Genomic DNA, 18,433 nt, shown 5'->3' with positions numbered 1-18,433 from the left:
TGAAGAATACAAAAGTGATGGTAGATTGAACCACTCTACCAAAAGATTGTAAAAGTCATTTTAAAGTCCTTGGATTGTGATTCATTTTCTGTTAGGTCTCTATCTCAATCGTTAAAAGCTTAAATGGCACACAAACCTCCAATCACATCAAAATGAAGAGGAAAAACAATATTTCTAATGAGCCATCTAGAAAGAGAGAAGGTTGAAGAATAGAGTTGTTAAACAAATTACCTTTGCAAGGCCTCTTGATCCCATAATAGTTAGTAGTGAATAGTGAATCATTATAAACCCTAATAATGAACAAGTATACTACTTAAGGCACCGAACTAAAGTTTTAGGAAGTACACACCTACAACACATCCTCTCACTATTGCTCATCCAACACTATTAATCTTCTCTTCCAACACTATCAGCCTCCACGACATCCCGCCGAGCTCTACAAAGTTTCTCCTTCTTAACCATCCATATCCATGGCCATGGTGAGAATCACCACAATCCAAAGCCTCAAAAGCCTCTTTATATTTAGAACTGAAAAGCAAAAAGATAAATCAGATTCATAAAACACCATTTAGGATGGGGATGGTAAGAGGAACAAGGAGAAGAAAAAGAGTATTGAGGATTGGAAGACCAAAATGAGACCTTGAAAGATTTTTAATAGTTTGAAGTAATACTTAAAATACAGAGAACAAAACATTAAGAGGCCTTTGGAGGCTCCTCAGGCAAATCATCTTCATCATGGTAGATGTTCTCAGCCATCTGCCAGATTTGTAGTATGTTATCTTCAGCTACACTAGCAACCACCCAGTCCTCGCATGGATTCCAAGAAAAGTCTGATATTTTACTCGTATGACCACCGTGAATGAACAGCAATTCCGGCGGGCCATCTTCTGCATCCTCTGGTGTCTGCTCCTCATCAATCCTGCAGACCAAAATCCACAAAAGAACTCCTGTCATCTAAGGAAATCATATGATGAAGAATTGCCCTGATTTCATTCGGTATCGAGGAAACTTTCAGAAAGCATATCAAGAGTTGATAGGTAGTTAGTTGATGGCTAGCTTATCTCACAATCAACCTTTTTTTATCAGATATCACTCCACTAACTTAAGTAGTAATTATTAAAACAAATTAACTGCGGCTACACTACAGTTTATTAATAAAATTACCTGCTAAGGTCCCAAACCATGAGCCTCCTACCAAGACAACAAGAAGCTAAGATCGTTTCATTCTTTGGATTCCAACCAACCTGGAAAACCTCCTCTCTGATGCACAGAAAAGAAGTATAGACGTTCAAAAATAAGCATCAACGGTTATGAACTAGGTTTTGAGGTGAGTCTAGGCATCTAGTTGCACATGTGCTGTGTGTTCCCAGCACTTGGCAAGCAACATCAAGATTGATGAACTTCATAGCCTAAGGAGGATGCTTACTTGTGACAGTCAAAAGTATGGAGTGCAGTGCTGATCTTACGTAGATCAAACAACTTAACCGTCTTATCAGTTGACCCCGTGGCTACAACCCACTCATTGAAGGGATTGAATGCCAAGCAATTAACCTGAAGTGAAATTACGAGGGAAACAAATTTAGTAAAGCCAAAAGACCAGCATTTATATTTCATTGTCATTTACCACAGTTAGTAATGGCCATGTGATACATGACTTCAACCCGAAAAGGAAAAAAGCAATCTAGTACTAGAATAAACAAGTGGATAACACTGATGACTGGAGAATGATCAATAAGATCCTCTCATAAGATTTACCTTCGCATGTAACCACAAAAGGAACAGTTCCTTCCAAGGAAGAAACCAAACATTCACAACACTTTAGTTTTGCATGAGTTTTCTTTTTAACTTCCAGAAGCACCTACCTCACTTTGATGAGCAACTACAGACTGTACGGGCTTATTAGCTGAAGGAGTTCGCAAATCCCATACGAGTAGGTATTGGTCATCACCTACTGAACCAAACAAGTATTCATGCCTAAGATGCCATGCAACATCTTCCACAACACCTTCATGAACCTATCATAGAGATCATATCAAACTATAAATAGAACCAAAATAGCACCACATAATAGATGTAACATTCTTCAAAAATTGTTAGCTAGGGATATTTACCACGTTGTAGTTCAATATTCAGGACACGAGTGCTAGCTATCTACCATTATAATGTACAGTCATCCAAATTATATATTTATACAAATTCAATAGTAGTCCTTGTAAATCCAAACAAAACATCATGAAACTGGCATCCCCTTGACTTAAAGAAAATTCAACGTGAGATACCCAATTGTGATTAAAAAGCCAGAGAAGCAAAAAAACGCAACCAATTAGATGGAGTTGTGAGGACTGTTTAAGAGGAGCTCACCTTAAAAATTTGCATAGCCTCAAGGGTTTTGTTCTTGGGAGTAGCATTGATGTCCCATAAACAAATCTGTGCATCATCAGAACCACTTAGTAAATGGCCCTGCTTGAACTTACTCCACGATAAACCATAACCTTCGGTATTGTGACCCCTCAATCTCAAATCGGGATTGCATGTACCATCTAGAGGTGGTTTGGATGGATGTTTACTATAGTCAAAAACAAAAACTTCGGCACTGACAGTCTTTGTAGCAATTATAAATGGATTTTGAGGCATATAACGGGCTCTATTGACTTCGCCATCGTGATTTATTTGCTGGATTATTTGTACCTGAATTGAGAGAAGAATCGACATAAGTTTGCGGCTCTACAAGAGAAAAAAACTCATCAATCGATCTACTCTTAATCTATCGATTGCAGTGCCCAAAGAAAGTACGTGTTTCCTTTAACAAATCCAACTGCTTTATTATTTTTTCCTCTGGAAGCACTAAACACGAACCCAGATAAACTCTTTCAAGCGAAAAATTTTAAACTGAAAATTCAACTTTACGCTCTTCCATTTCTAGGATTAAAAAGAGAGAAGAAAAAAGATCCAAATCCACAAACCTTGCCGTTGGCACACCCGAAGCCACCCGCATCAGCACGATCATCATCGTAATGACGCGCATCGTTCTCGGAATCCTCAAGCGGAAGCTGAACCTGAGCGAGCATGAGATAATTGGGCTCATTCTCGGAGGTATGAGTCCCCAAAATCATCTTCTGAACGGAGTAATCCTTGCCAGGAGGTTCCTCCCGGTCAGGCAACCATTCTACAGTGAGTGAAGGCCACTCTAGGGCATGAGTAATAACCAAATCGTAAAGAAATGGAGTATTCTTCTTCCAAATCTTGTACTCCTCGTTTATCAGCCTCTCCTCCATTTCTCCACGCATCTCTTCGTCGTCCTTCCCCATTATGGTTGCCGATGAAGCAAAATTTGGAGAGTTTGAGAGTGGATTTAGTCAGTGAGAAGAGCAAAGTTGAGGGCTGAGTTTTGCCGGTGAAGTTCCCGCCAATATGTGTTGGAGCAAAGCTAGGGCTAAAATTACAACCCCCTTCCTCACTTCTTTTATTTCCCATTTTAATATGTATTCGCCTTCTCCCAACCATCTCTAATTTTACTCCAAACAAATTAATTGTTTAATTAAAAAAACTAAGTCAATATCTCAATTTATTTTTTAAAAAATTACGTAAATTTAACAAAATATTTACAAAATATAACAAAATTTTACTAATAGTTTATAAAATTTTTAATTTATTTTACGATATCGAAAAAAATAAAATTGAAATTAGACCTTCTGTAGGTTCAATAAAAATTAAAAAGTTGTAAAATTAAAATAGAGGTCAAAAACAAAATAAGATTTCAACGATTACTTTTGTAAATTTTAAATTTCAATTTGTGATGATCATTCAATCCCTGTTGTTGAAAACAATAATTTAATAGTCATTTTGATTTTTCTCGACTGATTACTTGATGGAAACCAACTTTTAGTTAAGATTTTTTTTAAAAGAAAATGCTAAATATACATTTTAGTCCTTAGTTGATTGGGTATTTTTCAATTTAATACCCCTTGTTCAAAAGGATTTGATATTAGTCCTTTAGCCATGTGATAAACTCAGATTAAATTGATGAAACTTTATACATATATGGTCCAAAGACTCCAAACCATTGACATTACACACATATCATTTCTATAAAGTATAAACAGAAGAAAATATATTAGGAAATTGGCATTCAAATAATTAAGAGGATGAGATAACGCAAAATCTCACTGCATATTCCAAAAATGTCACAGTAGTATACCTCTGTATAATTAATTCTATAACCATACAAAATGACAAATAAATTGATTATGTAATTTAAGATCCTTTCCTCATTATTTCACCCACTCAATAGAGAAAGCTGTGGAAGGTTTTTACAAAAGGAAAACAAGAACTAAGTTCATCAAGAATCAGCATATACTGGAACAGGCAAGAAAGGGAAGGGTGCAATCGAAGCATACGCTACAGGCGGTCGACTTTGGGCGACACCTCGACTATGCTCAGTTTTGTTCTTTTGGGCAATATATCTATCCTCCTGTACTAGACCATCCAACATCCTTTCGGAACTATCTGCTTCCATTGTCTGCTCGTTGTCTGAAAGTCGGTGAAAAAGAAGTCCGGACATGAAAATAGGAAGATACAAAAGACTAGCATGAAACATTCTCCTCGCTTTCTGCATCGTGCAGTGTCGGTAGAACGAAAATGCAGTCGCACTGATTGCAAGTGTGAGGATGGATGATTCTAGACAAAACCATCCCGAAGTGATGCCCCCTGGGAATATTAAATACCATGTGAATTTGGTTGTGTATGTTGGCAAGGGAAGAAACTAGGTAGGCGGCACAGTGATCAAGTTGTTTAAACACAACAATAGATGTACTCGTTTCAGATTTTTCTCAAAAGACGAGTATAACAGCTTTCTCAGTCAACTAACAAACAAACTTGTTCAACTACCACAATGTAACAAAGCATGGTTTTGGGTGGTGATAAATTTAGCAGAGCTGCAGAAGATACAAAAACTTTGCATGCTAGAGATGTTATTAAGATATTAGTGTGGAAATGTTATTATATTATAATTACTATTTTTTCTTTGATACTGCAATATCGTTACATTCGGGATCCTAGTAGCAATTGATCTATACAGTGCACTTCGCCTCCTGCCTATGTCAGGTGCTATCGTGACTTCAAAATTGCTCAGTAATGCTACTAAGTTGCTTGCATCATGACATTTATTTAAATGAAAATGAAAGTCAAATGAATTCTACTATATATCAAAAATCAGCAACGGAAATGAAATCTGCAGCAGATGGCGAGCAAATAAAGTGTGATAGTAACTTACAATCATAAGCCAAGAATCCCAGAGGAACGAGATACAGACAGTTCCTTAAAGCCACTGCAGCAGTTCTCTGACCAGAAGCATCGGCAAGAGAGAACATTTTGTACCTAAAATACACGAAAGCATTTCAAACGGTCCCAATAATTAAACAACTTATTGGACGAACGTGTTCTAGGTGTTTTAAACTGGGAATAGGAAGAACAAAACTTATGGATCCTATGTATGCAACTCAAATCATATTTGTAAACTTTTACTATTTAAGGGGCCGTTTGGTTACCGTTGAGTTGGTAATAATTATAGGGGAATAACTGGAGGAGTTGACACGAATAATGAAGTGAGAAATGTGAGTTTTTTTTGTGAGAAATGTGAGTTGATGCGAATAACGAGGTAATAAACCACCTTATCATTGGTGAACCAAAAGGTGAGTTAGTTTTTTTTTACTCACCCAACCCAACTCTCTCGGTTACCCAAGTTGCCAAGCACCCCCTAAATAGTCAAACCTGCCAATGCTAACCTATGACAGTCTAATCTAAACTGAAAGTAAACTTCAATCCTTCACACTCTTCAAAGTATATTTCAAACAATCCAGAATATGAACAATTTGAACAAGTTTTCATTAGAATAGAGTTGATAATTGTGATGGGTAGCAATTAACATACCAATTAGTTGCAATCAAAATATATTCTTACCCTCCAGCAGCATAATCATCACGGCACAAATATGCAAGAGCCATAAAATGGGGTATTTGCCAAAAGTAAAGGGCAGCAGGGAGAATCATTGAATTCAGAGATATTTGTCCTGAAGCAGCAGCCCACCTGAAAGCCCAAAAAAATAAAGAAAAGATCTCATACTACAAGGCTGACAACTATGATTCGGTTCGGTATGATACTGTTACAAAATAATAGTTTTAAGTTTGAACCCAGATGTTTCCTAAATCTTGGATGGAAAATATTTAATTTTCATTATCTACATTTAGGTTTCTGTCTAGAATTGTCCTGTCGGGTTTGTGTCTAATGCCAATTGCCAACAATCACCATCTAATGCAGCTACTTTCATAAAGAAAATACCTCGCATTAATATAATCTTTACAGACAGAGACAATCAAGCATAAACAAGGATATTATTCACTAAAAGACCCATAGCTAAACTTCATACATTCTTTATTTAGGTTTCTGTCTAGAATTGTCCTGTCGGGTTTGTGTCTAATGCCAACAATCACCATCTAATGCAGCTACTTTCATAAAGAAAATACGTCGCATTAATATAATCTTTATAGAAAGAGACAATCAAGCATAAACAAGGATATTATTCACTAAAAGACCCATAGCTAAACTTCATCCATTCCATCAAAAAGAAAAAAGAAAAAAAGCTAAACTTCATCCATTGCTTAGACTACAAAAAGTACTAATAATCTTAACAGTGGTACCTCTGCAGAATGAGAAAATATTCAAGAGTCAAGACTCCACTCGACTAGAATGAAAATGTCATTTAATCAGAAGATTAAGTTGTCGAGTGTAAAAGGTAAGGGTCCAATAAATTGAAAAACATTGGTTTCTGAAGGGTAAAATATATTCCACTAAAAAGATACGTGCGCAGAACACTAGATTAGAACTTACCCAAGAAGTGGTGGAATGGCACCAACTATCGCACCAACCCACGTATTGACAGGGTGAATCTGCTTGAGTGGGGTATATACAAATGCATAGAGAATCAAATTTGAAGCTGCAAGACCAGCTGCCAAGATATTAGTCTGCAACAACCTTGTCCATAAAGAACAACATAAGCATATTGGCTCATAGACTGCAGAGAGTGGCAACAAAATTATAGATAATGGTTGAATAACAATAAAAAGACGATGAGCGATTTATCTTGTCACCTTGGTAGCTAACATAGCAGTCCCAGCTAAACCAACAGAAGTTGCCCAGGTAAATGCATGTGGAACTGTGATGCGCCCTGAGGGTAGTGGTCTTCGGCGTGTTCTCTTCATTTTAGCATCATTTTTTATTTCAAAAACCTAATGGTATAAATTTCTAATTAATAAAACAACTAAGAGAAAATTCGAGGAACATAGAAATCTGATGCTTTTATAGAAAATGTGCTTAAACTAATCCTCATGACTTCCAGAGAGGCATGGGTATTTTTAATTATTTTCAAGTCTGCTGCCGCTATCTTAGCCAAAGTCAGCCTCGACCAGGGAGGAGGAACAAAAAAACTAACAGTGTAAATAAGATTCAGAAAGGCACAAATATTGGAGTATTGCAAGTCCATCAATTGTTGATACTCGTATCTTACAACCTTGGGTTAATTTGTATTGTTCTTGTTCAAAAAAAAAAAAATCTCAGATTGATCCCATAAGAAGAATGGATCAGATGGGATACATAATAAGAAGCATCCATTACACAGTGAAACATTCTTTGAAACAAAAAAATAATAATAAATATGACATGAATACAGCATGAGGACCTAGGAGTTGCAATTGAGAATGAAAGAAACCTGATTTAAGGAGTTTGCAGATGCTGCCACCATCATGGTACCAGCACAAGTCCAACAAAGTCCCGCAACGTCCATAGTACTTCCACTCCCCAAAACAAATCCAGTCCCAGAAGTTGCAACAACTAGCATACTGCAACAGAGGTGCAAACCCAAGACAAAAGAAACAACAGTCGTGAAAATGAATTTGGGGGCAGAAGTTTGTGCAACCATGAAAAAGAAAAAGTCAATAGTTTTTCATGAGAACTAAATTTCCCATTGAGATACATGTGAAGGCTATTGTCCAACCTTAAAATATCAACCAATGTGTATACATAATCCCAACATGGATTTTTGTCTCTCTTTTTTTCTCCTTTTGCTTTCCATATACCTGCGAATGTTTGGCCTAGCTTACACACACCTTGATTGTTTCCACAAAAAAATCGTTTTACCCTATTACACTTGGTTGTCAAAAAAAACTTATAAGATATCAAATCATAGGCAACCACCATGACTTAAACTTATTTACTTTGGTCCTTATTTAGCATTTGGGCAAGCCTGGGTGATTTAATCGATGCATTTGCTTGATGAAAACAAAATTACCGGGCACTTAAATTATAAAGACAAAAATCTAAACCAGAGAACGATTGTTAGAATTTTATTTCCCCATTTGTAATAAACCTAATATTGATAGCAATCAAAACTTGAAGATGTCAACACAAAGGCACTAATTACATATCAAAACAAGAAACAGCTCTCAAAAAGAAATTGGACCTCAGAAATGAAGCACGTATGAACAATTAGGGTTCCAAATGGCTTCATTGAACATAAAAATCCAAAGAAATTGAACATAATCAAAACTTGGAACGTTTTAACAATGATTTTCTTCAAGAGAGCATAAACGAAAGGTATAGTTTGAAATTCCTCCAATAATTGAAGGGAAATTACAATATTACAAAAGAAACACTAAGGAACGAATTCTCTGGATGAAGAGCAACTTGTTTAAAACAAATTGGGAATTCCCGAGTTAATGCTGCCCTTTGCTTCTGTACCTCTATTGTACAATGCATTAAAAAGCCCGTAATACGAAATCGATTCGAGGGAAATCAAAATGTGAAATCACGGTCAAAGACTACCAACATATAAACAATCAATCGAACGAAGTACCTGAGACGAGCCTTGGAGAGCTCCCAGTAACAGCTACCATAGTGGCGAGCTAAGTCCACGACTTCCCTGACTCTAGAAACCGCCGGTGTGGAAGCCAAAGACGATGGATCAGCAACGCTCGAAAAGACCCGAACTCCATGAGAATTCGAATAACCTAGTCTGATGGGATCCGAAGATGACGGCGACGATGATAAAGAAGAGTACAAAGATGATGAATAAGGATAGAGGGCGCGACGAACGACGCCGACGTGACGATAGAAAGTGGACATGGAGGTTGTGGTTGAAGGATTAGGAGATGAAGATGATGGCCGGAGTTTGGATGAGAAACTCCGGCAGTTTCTCCACATGGCGGCAGTGGCGAAGGCGCGGTGGCGAATTTGGGATCTAACGCGGTCGATAATCTGCTTCAATGGCCGAGACTTCTTTTTTTCATTTTTTTTCCCCAGAAAGATTGACCCAAACTTACAAAATTGTTTTTTTTTTTAAATTATAATGATAGTAATTATTAGAATAATTATTAAATATGTAGCAATATTTTAAAAAAATTACAAATATAGCGGATAGACTTCTGTTGATAGAGTTTTATGATTTATCATTGATAGATCATCTATTACATAATCTATTAGTGATAGATCAACATTTACTACATAATCTATCAGCGATACTCTTATCATTGATAGATTTTGACAGATTTTACTATATTTGCTAAAATGTTGCTATATATCTAATTATTTTGAATATAATTGTTACATTTACAACTATCCGTTTAAATTTTGGTTTATATATATATATAAATTAATATTTTCATTGTATGGACAAAAAAAATATTATGAACTATAAAAAATGAAACCAACAAAAACTTATACCAAACTTGTAAAAGGAACCTCACTAATAGTTTGTCTGACCAATCACCTTGTTTAAAGACCACTAATACCTTTACAAAGTTATGCTATGATTGACCTCTAAAATCTTTTCATAAGATCTTGTCGCTATTAGATTAACCGTTTTTTTCCCTTGGTTTACAGTAGTCATACTATTAAACTCAACCATTATTGAACGCATGTCTCTAGAGATAACAGCATCTGGTCCATCGTGTGTAGCCCAATCCTCTGTCAATCATGGATCATACACCTCATGGACATACCTATAGGCATACCATGTTGTTTCCCTTCCTATCTTGCAAAACTCATCCCGTAGCCCCTACCTCATCCAACAATGATGTGTTGCATTCCATGTGACATTGACTCATTGTTTGATCCACTTTATGTAGAACTTATTCATCTACGTACAATAGAAATCCAAATAGATAACAAGAGATATGTAAACAATTAATAAAAAATGGCAATGCTTGTTTTTAAGATTAATGGGATATAAATAACTACTACTAATTCATCCATTGATATGTGTTTGGAAAACCAAAAATTGAGTGAAAAAATGTTTAGATGAAATCTTATAAAACTTATTCATTAAAGACCGGGAATGATGAAATTTGTTTTTTAATGGTTGGTTGCAGTTAATACGCTAAATGCAAGAAAGTGTTGACGACGTTATGTTGGAAAAATCAAGAAGTCTCACCCACGTATAAGATAGATATGCTAATTTTCCCATAACCAATTGATATTTATTTTTCAATTTAAGACCGCATATTATATAATATGGTATGATAGTCTACATAGCCCAAAGTGTATTTTCTTCAATAAAAAAATACAAGTACCATCTAATTAATTTTGAGACGGGACCTTATGTATCCAAGAACGCAATTCAAACCAATCAAACCCTATAATATGCACATGTTTTTCTTTTACAATTGACTTTATTAAAGTCAAGTTTTGTATTGGTAGTTATTCTGTATGGGTTTATTTCTTTGTTTTGAAGTGTCTCTCACTCTTATCACAATGGGTTGGCCCAACCCATCCTGGTTTTAAAATGTAAAGGCCCAAATTAAAAGGCTCTAGGCATTGTTTCGGTTTGAATCGAACCGACCCAACCATAAATAGTCAAGCCAATAACGACCCAACTTGGTTTATTGGATGGTTGGGGCCATGAGAACCATCAATTTATTGGATCAAAGTTTAAGTTTGCCAATTGAATTTTATTGGTCAACTCGGTTTCCCAAATAATGACTCATATGAATATTCTGATCTTTTTTTTTTTTGTTAATAATTTATCGGATTTTTGGACTAATTTGTTCTCTTTTTTTAAACTAATAATTCCATGATTCATATAAATCACACTAAATTTGAAAATTGAAATCTTAAAAATAAAAATGGGCCAATTTAATTAAATACATAGAATGAAAAATAATACAATGAAACATTGAATTAAATAAAAAGGACATGAATAAAAGTTTGTACTCAACACACCCACCTTTGTCAAGTAAAATCTCTCATTACACCGCTCAACTGGAGAAGCAACCGGAATCATCTCTCAAGTTTCATTGCATCAACCGGCCGATTATCCTTCGACCGGGTGGGTCTTCTTTTCCTTCATATCTACGGCCGCGATTGACCGGTCCAATTTCAACGATCTTAATCGAGCCACCTCGAAACCATTTACTTATTTATTTATTTTTTCTTCCAATCTAAAAATACGATCATAGACCATTGAAATTGGATCAAACGGCATGGAATGGATACACACTGGCAACTACATTCTTCTACCGGAGCAGAGCAAACCCTAGACGGCGGTGGTGGCGTCGGCCTCACGACTCTCGAACTTGATGTATTTGTACCATTTGGCGCAAAGGATGTAGACGGCGAGATCCGCTGCCGTGAGGGCGGCCAAGAGGAAGTAAAATCGGTCTAAATGACCTTTGTTTAGGTTTCCGGGGATCCATCCCGGCATGTTATCGGTCGCCGATATCTTCATCACAATCGTCACCAGCAAGCTGCTGACGTAGTTACCGAAGGAAATTGAGGTCATACATAGGGCGCTACCGAAGCTTTTGAGTCCGTCAGGTGCCTGACTGTTGAAAAATTCCAGTTGGCCGACGTACATGAAAACTTCTGATGCTCCGATCAATACATATTGCGGAATCTGCCAGAAAATGCTTAAGGAGCTCGAATCGTCACAATGTAGGCAGTCTTTGTTGGCGTGTTTTAGTCGGAAAATCTCTACAGTTCCGGCGGATACCATGGCGCAGATTGCAATTACGAGGCCGATCCCCATTCTTTGAAGCTCTGTGAGGCTTGATTTAGTTAATCGAGCAAAGACTGGGTCGATTACTCTACGGTAAATGAAGATGAACGCTGCGACACTGAGAATGTCGAAGCTCGACATGCTTGCGGGAGGAATGTGGAATGTAGAAATGTTGGTTCTCATGGCGGCGCCTTGCTCGACGAACAAAGAAGCCATTTGAGTGAAGACGACGGAGTAGAGAATCGTGCAAAGCCAAATCGGGAGGAGTCTGAGAATGCATTTGACTTCTTCGACTTGAGTAACCGTGCACAAACGCCATGGATTCCGAGCTCCGTCGTCTAATTTGTCACACTCCGACGAGGTAATTACTGCTGCTTTATCCAAAAATCTGTAGACGACAAAACCACACATATCACATTCATTTCTCCTGAAATCAATCAAACAATCAAAACTCTGAAACGGAAATTTATTAAGAAACTCACCTGAACCCATTGGTATGAAGAATTCTCCTAGCTCCATTGCTAGCCAATTCCTTATCATCATCATCAAACAATCCCTCTGAATTAGGCATCATCTGAACCTTCCATTTCCTAGTAGCTGCAATCACCACTTGAGAAACCCTAGAGAGGGGATTCCCTTTAGGAGTGAAATGTCTGTATCTAGGGATTCCACAGAGGAACAAGAGCAGAGCCATGGCAGCAGAAGCTGTAGAAGCCCAAAACCCAATAACCCACATTCCTTCATCTTCAAAATAACCCAAAATTGTGTTGGAGAATAGGGAACCAAGGTTCAAAGCCAAGTAGAAATAGCTGAAGAAAGCAATCTTAGAGTGGCCTTCTTTAGGGTCTTCTTCATCAAACTGATCTGCCCCAAATGTAGCAATGTTGGGTTGGTAACCTCCATTGCCAAGAGCAACCAAGTAAACTGAGAGGTAGAACAGAGCAATGTGGAGGGAAGAATGAGAATTGCATGGTGTATGTTCATCACCACATCCTTTAGGTCTCACCAGAAATACGTAGGATGTTATTGATAATGATGCAAGACCCTGTCCCAAGAAGAAGAAGAAGAAGAAGAGGGTAAATAATACAATCTTTGTCCATATTCACCCTTTTACATTTTAACTTCTTTATCAATTTGTTTATATCCTGATCCAATAAAAATAAACCATGGGATAGTAAATTAACAGTTCATGCTTCTTCACTTGTAACTAAATTTCTTTTCTTTTTTTTACAATATTAACTCATGGCCTACATCCAATAAAGTCACTTGCCCACGATCCAAAACCCTAAGATCTAAATCTTGGAGTCTATTACTAAAATTTTATTAACCAGATCGATAGATTTTACTATATTTAAAATTTTTAGAAGTGTTATCTAATACAATAAAATAAGTCAAATGTATTTTTTTTTAATTATTAATATACATTATGGGGTCACTTTCTAACACACAATTACCTTGAGTTTGCACTTTATTAAACATTTGTTTTGTGGTTGATATCAACCAACATTTGTTTAGATTTATGTCTAGGTGAAGGGAACTTTTCCTTTTTACTCTTTCTCACTAGACGACACCGTGTGGTCATAAAGTAGCCATTATAAATTTTACAAGTGGTTGGAATTATATTAATTGCAAAGTTTGAACTAAAGTTGAAATTGACACTATGAATAGTTCCTTTGGTTTATTTTATTTTATTTTTTACTTTTGATATGTTATTATTCAACATTCTAAAACCCCCATCCCATTTCATAGTAAAATTAAATGGTTTTCATTCAAACAACCATTTGTTTCAAGTTATCAAATCCCCATTTTTAACATTAAAAGAACCCTAATATTTTCCATTTTGAATAGTTTTAGCAAATAGGAAAAACCAACAAACAACAATAATATGATAGGTACCCTAACAAAGTTGACATGACACCCTTAAACATCATGTCAATAATTCCATATATGTATAGAAAGTTTAGTCTCATCCACGCGCTAAAATAATCTTTATGTTGTGTCTTTTCGTTTCTTTGTTATTATTGACATATAAAACAGGGTATTAAAGACAAATAATTATAATTTATGAAGTTGTTGGAGCAATTTTCATATGACTTTTTAAAAGGTGATCATAACCTAAAAAAAAAAAAAGTTAGACAATTATTGTTTATTATTATAATTGAAGAGAAAGTGATTATTGTTAAAGTACTTACAATGACGAAAATGGCTTGAAAAATGGCACAAGTCTTGAACCTTCCCCAGTAGGAATCACTAAGGAAAGCTCCAAGAAGAGAGAAGATGTAAACAGTTCCTGTCCACTTGCTAACGTTGTTGGCTGCTTCGGCATTGTCTTGTCCCAACACTCTTGTGAGAAATAGTACCAAATTTACTCCAACTCCAAAGAATGCCAATGTAGCCAACCCTTGGTTCACTGTCCCATTATTAAACAATCACATCTACCACAATTTAATTACCTTTTCTAACTTCAATTATATATCTAACAAAGCATTAAAATATTAAGTTTCAACTTTAATTGTTACAAGGAAAAGATTCTCCAACACTCAATAACGTACTTACGGATCCATAATAAGTTCCTTTAGCGGTAAAATAGAAACATAGTATAAAAAAAACGACTTATCTTTCTACAAAATAAATAGTCTATGTTTTTGGATCTTAATAATTTTGTTTTTGAATGACTAAAAAATATGTTTAACATCATGATATCCATGTAATTATTAAAATTCCTATAGTGTCAGAAACAAAAAAAGTCTAATAAACCTATGAAAAACATTTTCGAAAACTTTCATCAAAAGCACTTTTTGGAAATTAGACAAATTATATATGAAAGTAACAGCGCACTTAATTGGTTTTTTTTTTCCTGTCTTTTGAAAAATTTGCTCATAAAAAAGTGTCCTTGAAATTTATTATTTTTAATAAGTCACATCACACTACAAACTTAGTGATAATTTAACCTATTGGTGTAGCAAAATACTGTAAAAGATAAAAATCCAATATAATCTCGAAGTATACATAATACGAAGATCGTCACACATGATAATATTGTCCAAACTGAACCTACCAAGTATCAAGATTCCAGAAACCCAAGTTCCAGTTTTGTCCCGAATAGCAGGTCGACCGTGTCGATCGACCGCTCCATCGAGCGTACAAACTTCCTTCTCCGATGTCATCACCTTCTTCTTAGTACTCTAAATAAAAATAAAAATACAAAAATTAGAAAAATGGAATAATTTCTCACGTACATCAAATATGTATTTAAAATAAACCACCACATTTCAGAAAAATCAGAAACCAAGAATCCTAAGTTCTGAATCAAAACTATAAAGAAAAAAATTAAAAGAAGAATTTGGAAATATATATTATAGTAAAGTTTTTCTGAACATTATCAGTGCCTTTTTCACTATCTTTTCTCTCTCCACTTTTTTTTTTTTTTTTTTTTTTTTTTTTACTTTTTTACTTTTTCACTCATGATTCAGCACTGATCCCTAAAACACGTCGATTCCATCCAATCAAATACCAAATTAAAGAAAAAAAAAAGTGTTATAAAATTTTATCTCTTCATTTTAACAAACCACAAATGTGATAATAAAATATATATATATATAATCCTACCTATTTTTTAGACATGTAGATATTGAAAGATCCAACGGTTCAAAATAGTGGAAGTTTGCATAGATACAACAATCGGACACTAACCCTAATTACTTACCTTCAAATAGTACTAATCAAGCAAATATAAAAAAGAAAGATATATATATATATATATACACATATATATGTGTGTGTGTGTGTGTGTTTGAAACATGTCACATTAGAAAGTTAGTCGTAAATATAAATAGTTTGCGTGTAGTTAGACGAGTAGTATCCTTCCAAAATACTACTACTACTACTCTACTTGTTTGTCCATACGTAACGATGATTATAAGAAAGAAAAAGAGGAAAAGAAATGCAAACACTCTTTGTTTTACTATTGGGTTACAAACCTGATCATCAAAACAAGAGATACTGAGACAAGCCATTGAAGCTGGGGCATGCAATGGGAAGAAACTCAACAACGACTGGAAGAGCTTAAAGAGAACAGAGCAACAATTAATGATGGATTCTAAGAGAGTTGATCTTAAAGATGAGGAAATTATTTTGGAGATGATTTTGATGACGATGATGATGATGATGGAATGAGGAATGGAGAGGTGTATCTTGGGGAGAAGAGATTTGGGATTTGGGGTCTCTATTTATAGACAGAGGAGAGAGAGAGAGAGAAAATATAATTTTGGACAGCTGTGAGGAAGTGGGAAAGAAGGAGGAAAAGAGAATGCAATTTTATTTTTTAAAATTAAATAAAATGTTTTTTTCAAGTGAGAAAAAAAATTAATAATTAAAGTGTCTGCTTTTAAGTGGGGTGAAAAAAAAAAAAAATTTCAATATAATATATGTATTTTAAATTTTGTTTAATTTTTATCAAAATATTGTCACTAATAATACTAGTTTATTGTTTTTGTTTTCTTTATTTTTATTATTGTAAATTTTCAAAAAAAAATATTTACATTATTACCATAAAAAATTGCTTTCTTCGAACTACACTTAATATTTATAAAAACTATAAATACTAAAATTAAATAAACTCAATAATACGATAATTAACTTAAAAGAATTTACAAGTACATTAAAAAAAAATTATTCGATAGAAAATTTTGAAAATGTTAGTTATATAAGAACAAAATAAAAGTATTTTTCTAGATCATTAGTATAAATTTTTAAATTTGTAACTAAAAAGTAGCTATTTTATATAATTTTCCCCTTTTTCATGATTTCATTTAGAAGGTGATAGCAAAGATTATTTCTTTTAGTACTAATTTATCAAGAAGTTAGAAATAAAATTGTCACAAAAAACATTTTATTTTAATTCTTAAAAAGTCATTTCAACCTATTTTTCTAATATTGGATTTTGTTATTATTTTTTCAAACATATATTCTCCACTAATTTTTTTTTACTTGGGATAGACAAAATAAAAGTGATGACATAAAAATGTGAAAAATAAAGTTGTTAGAATAAAGATAAAATTTCCAATTCTTTTTTGTTTGTTTGTAGAATTAAATTTTGGTTGTCACTTATCAATATGATTTTGGATTTTATTAATAGATGAATGCATCTGTTTTTATGATATTAATTAAAGTAAACAAATAACTTTATCATCTAATTTATTAATATTGATGTTTTTTTTTCTTACCCAACAATATAAAAGATATTTGAATCCAAATATATATATCAACATATATCAAAAAGTTATTTAAAATAAAAACTATTAGTAATAATTTTAAAAATTTGTATATACTAAATTCTCACTTAGTCAAGTCAACAATTATTTAGTTTGAATCGTAGATCGAATATTCGTGAGTAATTAATATTTTATCTTATACGTTAAAAATTACTCGATATAAATTTAAGATGTAATAATAATATTTAGGTATGTTATTTATATATATTATATAATTACAAAGTATATTAATTATTATTATCGTGACTACTCTATACGTGGAGGTTCTATTTTGAATAATACCAAGTAAGTAGAAATGAGAAGAAAAAATGATCACCTTTGTCATTAATGAGAGTTTTAACTTTTAATTTTTTTTATTATTTCGAAATTGCCCCTCGATGATATTTCATTTAATAAATTCTTTAAAAGATGTTTCACACGCAACCCAAAATGTCAACATTTATTATTGTTAGTATTTTTCTTAATTTTTGGAATTTACATAATTTGCTTATCAAAAAATTAGTCAAGCAATTATTAGTTATTGTTATCGATCGTGTATTCAAAATATTTGTGTATAAGTTGTCGTTTTGAAAGTGAATTTTATAAGTTTGTTTTTAAAGAAAAATACTCGTTATAGAAGACATAGGTATGTTTGTACTGATTTTCCTCTTAGAAGACATTTAATGAATATGATGAAAAGTGAGAAGATTCAAATCGATGATCATAAGCATTTTGATCATTGATAGTAGTACATAATAAATACGCGTTTTTTTTTTGTACGAGTTTATTGATATTCGGTGATTGGAATTTAGATCTCTGACCGTTTGTTCAACAATATATTTATGAGTGAAATTTGGTTCGTTTATGCTGGTTTTGAAATAAACCCAGAGTCATATTGATCAAATGTTATAAATAAGTGATCCAAATTAATGTCTCGTAATTAAGAACAATCAATTATTTGTCTTATTTGGTTTATTATCGGGTTGTTCTTAATTTTTTTAAATATTTTTTTTTATTTTTGTTTTAAAATTTTTGTTTTTCTTCTAGGTGAATCTTTTTTGCCATCTTCAAAACAAAACCGAGGCACGTTCTTTTTATAAAACGCAATCGAACATTTCTTTCTTTGCATTTTTTCTAA

General features: G+C 33.9%; 3 protein-coding genes across 5 annotated transcripts; all 3 read right to left on the bottom strand.

Moving 5' to 3' along the window:
• Window positions 1–215: 215 nt before the first annotated feature.
• Window positions 216–3,459, bottom strand: LOC103483412 (WD-40 repeat-containing protein MSI1). 3 transcript variants are annotated; one of them, XR_536572.3, is made up of 7 exons: window positions 2,964–3,459; window positions 2,362–2,688; window positions 1,863–2,015; window positions 1,427–1,551; window positions 1,165–1,260; window positions 640–919; window positions 216–528 (listed from the first exon to the last, which is right to left on the bottom strand). XR_536572.3 is itself a non-coding variant. In XM_008440025.3 (7 exons), exons 1-6 carry the CDS (start codon window positions 3,306–3,308, stop codon window positions 694–696), a joined length of 1,272 nt encoding a protein of 423 aa, XP_008438247.1. In that variant the 5' UTR covers window positions 3,309–3,459; the 3' UTR covers window positions 216–528; window positions 672–693. The 3 variants fall into 3 exon arrangements, 2 of the variants coding, with proteins under 2 accessions (XP_008438247.1, XP_008438246.1); XM_008440025.3 differs by having other exon boundaries at window positions 672–919; XM_008440024.3 differs by having other exon boundaries at window positions 216–919.
• Window positions 3,460–4,151: 692 nt separating this feature from the next.
• Window positions 4,152–9,367, bottom strand: LOC103483413 (protoheme IX farnesyltransferase, mitochondrial). The gene is made up of 7 exons (XM_008440026.3): window positions 8,906–9,367; window positions 7,763–7,892; window positions 7,146–7,283; window positions 6,886–7,019; window positions 5,959–6,084; window positions 5,273–5,376; window positions 4,152–4,707 (listed from the first exon to the last, which is right to left on the bottom strand). Exons 1-7 carry the CDS (start codon window positions 9,250–9,252, stop codon window positions 4,340–4,342), a joined length of 1,347 nt encoding a protein of 448 aa, XP_008438248.1. The 5' UTR covers window positions 9,253–9,367; the 3' UTR covers window positions 4,152–4,339.
• A 1,792-nt stretch (window positions 9,368–11,159) lies between these two features.
• LOC103484171 (protein NRT1/ PTR FAMILY 7.3-like) lies at window positions 11,160–16,290 on the bottom strand. Its single transcript, XM_051085955.1, has 5 exons — window positions 16,024–16,290; window positions 15,102–15,228; window positions 14,236–14,453; window positions 12,526–13,088; window positions 11,160–12,431 (listed from the first exon to the last, which is right to left on the bottom strand). Exons 1-5 carry the CDS (start codon window positions 16,057–16,059, stop codon window positions 11,582–11,584), a joined length of 1,794 nt encoding a protein of 597 aa, XP_050941912.1. The 5' UTR covers window positions 16,060–16,290; the 3' UTR covers window positions 11,160–11,581.
• Between the last annotated feature and the right edge of the window lie 2,143 nt (window positions 16,291–18,433).

Source organism: Cucumis melo, chromosome 6, assembly GCF_025177605.1.
Source record: "Cucumis melo cultivar AY chromosome 6, USDA_Cmelo_AY_1.0, whole genome shotgun sequence".
Taxonomy (NCBI): domain Eukaryota; kingdom Viridiplantae; phylum Streptophyta; class Magnoliopsida; order Cucurbitales; family Cucurbitaceae; genus Cucumis; species Cucumis melo.
This window is presented reverse-complemented; position numbering and strand designations above follow the sequence as displayed.